Raw genomic sequence first — 8,491 nt, forward strand, 5'->3', positions numbered from 1 at the left:
ATATAATGATGACGCTACTGAAATAACGGCGAATTTACTAGTGTGTGCGTGCGTTTATAATTTCAACTGAAACATTTTGAGGTGTAGTAAAGACACAATTAAATACAAAAGTATTTAATGAAAACAGTGAAAATACATCAGGGTTAACTCTACATTGAAATAGGTAAATAAGATGGTCTCATTAACTGTACAGCAAATACTGAATCATTTATAATGTTTTACAGTATCAAACTACTTTGAAAAATAAACAACATTTTCTTATTCCATATTAATCAGTAGGTATGATTTGTAGAAGTCAAATATGCAGTTTGTTTTCATCAGATGAAGTAATCGGTCACAGTTTGGACATATACAATACATGATATCTATCATGTCAGGCTGGAATTACAATGTTACATGTCCTCCACACTCCATTTATAAGCTGCCTCCTGGCCTGCTTTCCTATCCGCTATCCGCATGTACCGTTTTTGTTCAAAACCATTGGACCTGTAGAACATACAAAGAAAATTTAGACTTTCCTCGCATTCAATCCTGTGTAGAAGCCAAATTTGGGCTCATGGTTGTGTTCACATTCATTTTCTCTTCAATTACGCACACTCTTTACCTGTCAACTCCATCCCATCGATATCCAGGTGGAATATTGAATCGATTTGGAGGTGGTGCTGGGCCTTTATACCGAAGCTTTTCTGCAAAATAAGATGTTTACAATACATTCTGTTATTCTCAAACAACTAAAATTTCATATCAGTCAGGTACCAAACTTATGAATAATGTTTAACACCTTGTCCCTTCACACCGCGATCCTTTTTTCGCCTGAGCATGGCAGCCATCGGATCCCCCTCTCGTTCCTGCTCTCTCAACATGCGGTCAAGCTCCTCATCGTCGTGGTGACGTGCCAGTGGCTTCTGGGCTTCATGCAGTGCGTCCACAAGTTTCTGCTGTTCCATTTGGTTTTGGGCCAAGCTTTAAACACATTGACTTTAATCATGGAAAATCCAAACAATCTTACAATCACACTTTAAACATTTTCTTCAGACTCACCCTTTTCCCCACTGAGCATATTTCTCATCTTTTGCAGCTTTTTCTCCAGCCTTTTTCTTCTGTTCTTCTCTCTCCATATCTAAATCCCTCCTCTTACCACTCTTGTCTCGAAACACCGTCTGGGCATTGTGCGATTCATCTAGTAGCAACAGGTACATACACAAAAGGTTCAATGTTCAATAGTGAATTAGAATTTCTAATCATGTTATTCAGTTGACCCAAGTAATTGGTTGGCCAGAATTTGAATGGAAAACAGTTCATTAAATGAACATTCTCCATGCTCTCTCATCAATAGATGCTAAAGGAAAACAAAAGAGGTCGGGCCAACCTTCTAAAGGCCGATTTTGTTTTTCTCTGCGCCGGTTCTGCTCTTGCTCTTGTCTTAAGACATCCACTGAAACCAGACCTGCCTTCCCACCAGAAAGCATCCTCTGCTCCTAAAAACAGTACATGGGTCTATAAACCTACTACAACACAGCATACATAGCCATTTGAAGCCAACCAGATTGTTTTAAATCTCTTCAATTCCCAATTTTCTCACCTGTGACAGGCCAGGTCTGCGAGGTGGTGACAAGTCTTCATCTGAGTCTTTTCGATTCTGTGGTCGCCTCCTGGGTGGAGACTGGTCAGAATCAGAGCCTCTTCTCATGTTTGAGTGCCTTCTTGGAGGAGACTGGTCAGAATCTGAAGCATTTCCCTTTAGTGTTTTTTTGCGTGGTGGAGACTGGTCAGAGTCTGAATCATGTCTGTTCTGAGCTCTCTTTGTCACTGGGGACTGCCGTGAATCAGAAGAATGTTTTTTATATGTTGATGAGGAGCTGGGTTTTCTTTGGGCAGTGGGAGATGAATCTGACAAAAAAAAATTATTTCACTGACTGGATGCATGGCTGCATATCCGGATGTATTTGGGCACACATTTATTATCCAAAGCCACAAAATTTTTGCCTTCCCATAATTACTTCTAAAATAGGAGTTGTGAAATACTAGGGAATATAACATAACTCCATATATTGTATATTGCAAACTTACTCACCTTTACTTAACACCTTTCCTGATTTCCCTTTATATTGCCTTGGAGGTGAAAGGTCTGGAGAATCATGACGACCTCTCCTGGGAGGGGATATGTCTGGAGAATCATGACGACCTCTCTTGGGAGGGGATATGTCTGGAGAATCATGACGACCTCTCCGAGGAGGGGATATGTCTGGAGAATCATGACGACCTCTCCTGGGAGGAGAGACTTCTGGAGAGTCATGTCGAGCCTTTCTGGCAGGATTATAATCTTTCCTTTTCTTTGATAAGAGCCCTGAGGGGTCATGGCTACTTTTGACTGATGCCACAGGGTCAGAATGGTGATGTCCTACACTTTCCTCTGAGTCTTTATCATCGTCAGCTACCAGAAAAAGACGGTAAAAATAAGTAAATGATTTTATAATAAGTAAATAAGTAAATAACAAGTAAATAAATTAATTTGCTTCATTCTCAAGTACTGACTACCTCCAATCACTTTCCATCTGTTGCTAGTTCTGAAGTCCTCCAGCTGTTTCACCTCCTCTGGTCGATCATCAATTACCTCAGCAATCTAAGTAAATAAATAGGATTCAAGTTTCAGTTAAAGTGTCAGGTAACATGAAATATGCAATCTGTATTCTACTTATCCAGTTACTATATGTTCGCATTGCTACTAAAGCATTACAGTTGATGTTCATCATTGAGGTTGACCACATTTTGCCACATCTGCAAATGATTTTTACATTATTGTGCTGTACCATGGTTTTCAAGAAAAAAGAATATCCAAAATTTCTGAATAAAATGTGCTTGCAGGTAGTCATATGCTGACAAGTGCCATCACGAAATATTTTGTGAGTTGGTGATTAATGTCAACATAGCTGTTGCCTACAGCCAATTTTAAATTACTTGTTTTTCAGACATAACAGGAAAAAAACAGATCATCTAAGTTTTTTTTAACAAAACACTAAATGAATGTACTACACTAGACACGACATTTCCTTTCTATACATTCTTACCACCGGAGCGTCCTCTTCGTCCTCTTCAATCTCATACTCCTCCTTAACTGTCTGTTTCCAGTCAATGTCATCGTCTACTATTTTCAGTCTAGAACAACATAAGTAAGTGTTAGTTGGATACATAATTTAATCATTCTGTTCTAAAGTAAAATTTAGGCGGCACCGAACATGATTCGCTTCCAGCTAATTAGCTAACGCTAGCGTCACATATAAGAAACACAGCATTTACTTAAAAGTCTCAACAGACTCACCCTTTCTGCGGAACCTTGCGCCGTTTCTTTTTAATTTTTCCCTTTGATGATTTTGCATCGTTATCAGACGACAAATAACGTTTTAGATACTCAGCTTTAGATAATCCCGTTTCGTTACTGCTACCACTGAGAGCCGCCATATTTGTGTTGTCGGAAACTACGGGAAGCAGAAAAGGACAAATGTCTTTGTCAGACAAGAAGCGCTGTAAACTGCTATAGTCCACTGTGTTTTCATACATATACATATGTACATATAAACAGCATTTACTTCATATTATTATTATTATTATTATTATTATTATTATTATTATTATTATTATTATTACATTAATAGTTTCCAGCGTTCACTGTTTGATTATTCATGTCGGCATCTTCTTCCGTACGTTAATAGTCCCACAGTGGGGAATTTGCCCCACACAACAGCAAAGTACAGAGCACAGAATACAGCGACAGAGTGAAACACAGTTAAAGATAGTTCGTGTACACCACAGCGGTAGAGTGAGTATGAGGTTATTGGAAGGGTTATTGCAGTGTTCAAAGAAAAGTTGTTGCACATTGTGAAAATATAGAATAGATATATAATAATGCACAGAGTTTGCACAAATATTGTACAGAGGAGATTACTACTAAACCACTGATGTAGAGGGTGAGTGAATGTAGTGGGAGGAAGTTAGCAGTTCTAATTGTACAGTCAATATAGCAGCAGGTAGGAAAGATCTGTGATATCTCTCCTTCACACAGCGAAGCTGGATCAGTCTGTTACTGAAGCTGCTCTGACCCTTCCTGTAGAGTGCATCAGTCCAGTTTATTGTTCAGATGCACACCCAGATCTGTCCGTGCATCCGTGGGATGAAGGCAGACTGCCGTCTGCGAAAATCCACCACTTGTTTAAACCTATTGAAATGTGAGTTCAGGTCGTTGACCCAGCTCAGTTCCCCCTCAGCCTGTGGGTGTGGAGCTTTGTAGCCAGAGATGGTTTTCAGGCTTCGCTACACCTCACTGCTGTTATTCTGCTGAGATGCTCTCTCACACACATAAAATATCACGCAAAATCTTTACAGAATTTTGCACCAGAAATATCCAGGGTTTGAACATGGAATGTGTGTGTGCTTGAGAGAGCAAAAGATAAATAACATGATAGAGGGTGTGTGTGCATGTTCTGAAGCCTCATCTGCAGTAAAATTTACTCGAGCACCTCTTGAAAGAAACAACATCGCTAAGTCTTCAGACATCAGACACACTGTGACTTTTTCTGACCCTTAAAAGGATCAAAGCATTTTTTTTGATTCACAGTAAAATAGTAGAACTGGCATTTAAAGGGTTAACCTATTCATCTTTGCCAACTTTTTATCATTTATCATTTGTTTAATCTTTGTCATCTTGTTCATCTTTTTAATAATTTTTATCTTTTTAGGTTTGTCATGTTTTTAATCTTTTTTAACGTCTTGTCGTTTTCATCGTTTTGCCGTAGTCAACGTTTTGCCGTCAGCAGCTTAATCAGCGTTTGGCATCGTTGCGGCAGCAGATCAGCTCTCCCACGTAATTTCTCGGAGGAATAACTTTTTCTAGTTTTTATGCAAATGTTTCATTAGCCTATTTTCCACCTTTAGACTCCACAAGGACCCACATTAATCATCCAAACTAGACTATAGGTTCTTATACAGTATAAGTAGAAAATTCTTTTGTCATGTTCTTCTCATTTGTGAGGTAATTTGACATTAAAAGTGTCCATCTCACTGTTGATTCAATATATGCAAAGATTTAGACAGGTGAAGTTGAGCGCTCTGTAACACATATAGTTAGCGCTTCTTGGCTATGTATAATTCTAAAACACCAATATTGATAACTCTACCACATACTGACATCCAATAAAGAAGATATCTGGGTTAGACTGTCATCCCTTTATTGAAAATGCTTTTAGAGTTCTAATTGTATGGCAAGTCAGTGCATTTACACTTAATGAGTACATAGAATAATAGTGCATGCCTGTGCAGGAAATCACATGTCTAAACATTTAGCAGATTTATATGATAGTTTTTTTTCTCAGCATAAAGAGCATCAACAGGTCTGAATACTTTGCCAGTGTAGAGAGAGACATAGTTGCAAGCTGTTTATGAGATTCTTCAACCCGTGGTATTGTGGGGATGCTTGTATATATGGATACATAGCGGTGGTGGGATGTTTGTCTGTGTGCCCGCACAAGCCTGCTCGTCTGTTTTAGCTGTGCAGGTCATAGAAGAGAAGCAGCAGACAAACGATCCAGGAACAGGAGCTCTTCAGAAACAAGCTGACAGCTGAACATGGTAGAAGTTGCTCTGCACAGAAAGAAAAGTGGGAGGTGAACCGTCAAGATTTAACGCCTGCTCACTCACTTTCATGCTCGCTCCCTCAAATTGCCATCCAGTACACATCAGTCCACCTACCTCTCTCCACAGTGACTTTGGCATCCTCCCCGAGTATTCTGCACATGTAGGTGGTGTTGTGTGGGAGATTCTCTGTGAAGTCTTTTAGAGTCAGTCTGTAGCCGTGGGGCTCCAGCTCCTCCACGTAGCTTTTGTCCTTGAACTGGATCTCCGATGTTGAACCAGACACATTGGTGTTAATGATGGACATTTTCTTTCCAGATGACCAGGAGAACTCATAGGTGTTGATCTTGTTTGGCGTGGCCTTGATTAGACAGTCTACTCTTAAGTCACTGTCATCTTCAGTGCACACAGAAATCAGGTTGCACTTTCCTGGGATCAGCAAGACTGAGAAAGACAGGATATTAGCGATAGTAGAAATTTTATTAAGGTGACTTGTTGCATAAGATATTTCATAGAAACAATTCCTACCTCCCAGCACTCCATACACAAAGAGGGATTTGAGCATGATGGACAAGCACCCATCCAACTTTGAAAAAGAGAAGAAATGTGAGAAAGAAAAGTCAATAACAGGAAGCATCCTGTCATAATAGAACGTAAACACTAATGGTTTTGCAGTTACATGCCAAATTGTGTTAAGACCTCCTTCTGTCTCTGGGCTTTAAAGACAAGTATGAGGTCATTTTGGGTGGGGTCATGACATCATTAATAGTACGGACACAAAATAATAATAATAATAATAATAATAATACATGAATATGTAAATATAATTTAAAACACATAGCAATGTGACTTGGATTTCCATTAAGTCTTACCTCCTGCCCAGGCCAGATGAGGTAGCAGATTTTGCCTGCGTTCTCTCCTTGGGATGGGGCACAACCGACAGTGGCTGCCTCAGTGTGCAGCACTGCAAAGCAGCAGCAGTACTTAGAGCCGGAGAGAGAGTGGGAGGGAAAAGGGTGGACCAGAGATGCTGATTCGTCTGTCTCCTCTGCAGTGTCTGCTGGAGACCACTGGGCAGGCAGGCTGAGACCAAACTCAGTCAGCATCGTTGTTGTCATCAGCAGGCTGTTATGACCTTCCCTGCTCTCCTGTCTGGTTCTCCCCTTACCTTTGTCTCATCAGCACACCTTGCCTGTCCTCATCTCCCCCAAGTGTCCCCGTCCGATTTAAGCTTTTACAGTTGGACTTATATCTTTATATGATGGTTCCCACTTGATCCAGTTGTTTATTTACTTTAAAATCAATATACATTTTCTTGGCATTATGCTTGCTCACAAATAAATTCTGACTTTGACAGAATGACTTTGTGATTTCTTTTTTTCATGCGTAGTGATTTATGTACAGTAATTCGGTGCTGCCCCCTACAGGCCGATAAAGGGAATTTAACACTGTAGGACAGAAATGGATTAAAGGTATCATCACAAGCCGCCCTGTGAAGTTCAGAAGCTTTGCAACCAGCAACTAGTAATGCATCAAAACCACCTGCATCAACTAAAAAGATCATGTTTTTGACAGAGACATCACTGTTTTTAGCCGTCACTGGTCAGAAGGCTGGAAAACGTTTGATTGTGTTACACAGAAAGTTGGCATCCATTTACTGGCATCTCCACATGATGGAGAACATTTAATGAGTCCAGCTCAGATTTTATGACCTGAAAATAAAACCTACACGGCAATGTTGGAACATTTGTCTTAGAAGCTCAGTGTTTGAGTCACTGCCACAAACAAAACATGGTTATATTGATATTAATTAAATACATTGTTTAGTGAAATCTTCGTTGGTTTTCTACGACATTAATTCCTCCAGTGCCCATCAGCGATTACAACCATATCTGCTCTAAATTGTGTATTTGTGAAAAATGAATGTAAGCTGCAAAGCATTTTTGGCTAATCAGATAGATGTGACAATCGCCTCCTACACTCTTTTTCTGTCGTTCCCTGTCAGTCTATCAGGTTTCTCTTCCCTGCTGCCAGGTGTTCTGCAATTTTCCAGTTTCACTTTGTGTCAATTCTCATCTGCCCACACCCGATCCCTCTCCTGACCCTTTCTCCTCTGCAAATCACATTGGACATGCAGAAACATTTCCCATTTATATTTTCCATCAGCAGAGTCTTTCTTAATGTTACAACTGCCAGGGAATGAAAATTGCACATGTAAAATAGATGCATGTGGATATTATTTGGCTGCATTGAGAGTCTTACCAACATCATTCCTCCACAATGTCCACTAAGAGCTTAAGATACAAGTGCCAGATTTTTCTATTGCCCATTATTTTAATAATGATGAAGACGCCTGAGAAGCTAAATGAATGACAAAACACGTGCCCACGTTTCATTAATTTATTGAGACTTTTCTTAATTGATTAATTAAGATGTTTTGTGTGTATTACCCACATAAGCATCTGAAGATGGAGGATGGAACTGGCTGGATTACTGTTTAATCTGTGTGTATTATCTTTAAAATCCCAGATAAGATTGTGTAAACATATGACAACATTGTGGATGACATATAGTTACAATATGTTGCACTGTTTTCCACCAGTAAACCATTTTCAAGCTTCGCCTTTTTTCAAATATGAAGAGCAAGTTGAATTCTATTATTTCTCATCAAATCATCCATTCATCCATTTTATATCTACACAGGATTCATTATAAAATTCCAGTTTCATTAACGCCTCAGTATCAGGAACAACAGAAAAGAGGGGGCCTGCCTCACTGGGCACTAATCCCTGTAGCTACGCCCCTGTCTAGGGCCCTAATTGCGTCTACTGAGCCTGCTCATTTAAAATAACCTGACTGCGCCTTT

At 39.7% G+C, this 8,491-nt stretch overlaps 2 protein-coding genes across 3 annotated transcripts; both read right to left on the reverse strand.

Moving 5' to 3' along the window:
- Positions 1-98: 98 nt before the first annotated feature.
- bud13 (BUD13 homolog) lies at positions 99-3,459 on the reverse strand. Of its 2 annotated transcripts, none has more exons than XM_029174262.3 (10): positions 3,320-3,459; positions 3,069-3,156; positions 2,539-2,623; positions 2,075-2,434; positions 1,583-1,890; positions 1,370-1,478; positions 1,042-1,180; positions 782-963; positions 605-686; positions 99-486 (listed from the first exon to the last, which is right to left on the reverse strand). In XM_029174262.3, exons 1-10 carry the CDS (start codon positions 3,457-3,459, stop codon positions 393-395), a joined length of 1,587 nt encoding a protein of 528 aa, XP_029030095.1. In that variant the 3' UTR covers positions 99-392. The 2 variants fall into 2 exon arrangements, with proteins under 2 accessions (XP_029030095.1, XP_029030094.1); XM_029174261.3 differs by having other exon boundaries at positions 2,536-2,623.
- A 1,746-nt stretch (positions 3,460-5,205) lies between these two features.
- LOC114870016 (uncharacterized) lies at positions 5,206-6,746 on the reverse strand. Its single transcript, XM_029174612.2, has 4 exons — positions 6,498-6,746; positions 6,154-6,211; positions 5,743-6,069; positions 5,206-5,634 (listed from the first exon to the last, which is right to left on the reverse strand). The coding sequence occupies exons 1-4, from the start codon at positions 6,741-6,743 to the stop codon at positions 5,537-5,539; spliced, it is 729 nt and encodes a 242-aa protein (XP_029030445.1). The 5' UTR covers positions 6,744-6,746; the 3' UTR covers positions 5,206-5,536.
- Between the last annotated feature and the right edge of the window lie 1,745 nt (positions 6,747-8,491).

This window comes from Betta splendens, chromosome 14 (assembly GCF_900634795.4).
Source record: "Betta splendens chromosome 14, fBetSpl5.4, whole genome shotgun sequence".
Lineage (NCBI taxonomy): Eukaryota > Metazoa > Chordata > Actinopteri > Anabantiformes > Osphronemidae > Betta > Betta splendens.

Coding starts and splice junctions, on each gene's coding strand:
- bud13 (XM_029174261.3), bottom strand. CDS start 3,459: ATGGCGGCTCTCAGTGGTAGCAGTAACGAAACGGGATTATCTAAAGCT. Junction 1,479..1,582: donor GCAGACCTGGCCTGTCACAG/GTGAGAAAATTG, acceptor TACTGTTTTTAG/GAGCAGAGGATGCTTTCTGG. Junction 687..781: donor TCGCGGTGTGAAGGGACAAG/GTGTTAAACATT, acceptor CTTATTTTGCAG/AAAAGCTTCGGTATAAAGGC.
- LOC114870016 (XM_029174612.2), bottom strand. CDS start 6,743: ATGACAACAACGATGCTGACTGAGTTTGGTCTCAGCCTGCCTGCCCAG. Junction 6,070..6,153: donor TGTGTATGGAGTGCTGGGAG/GTAGGAATTGTT, acceptor TGTCTTTCTCAG/TCTTGCTGATCCCAGGAAAG. Junction 5,635..5,742: donor CAAAGTCACTGTGGAGAGAG/GTAGGTGGACTG, acceptor CTTTCTGTGCAG/AGCAACTTCTACCATGTTCA.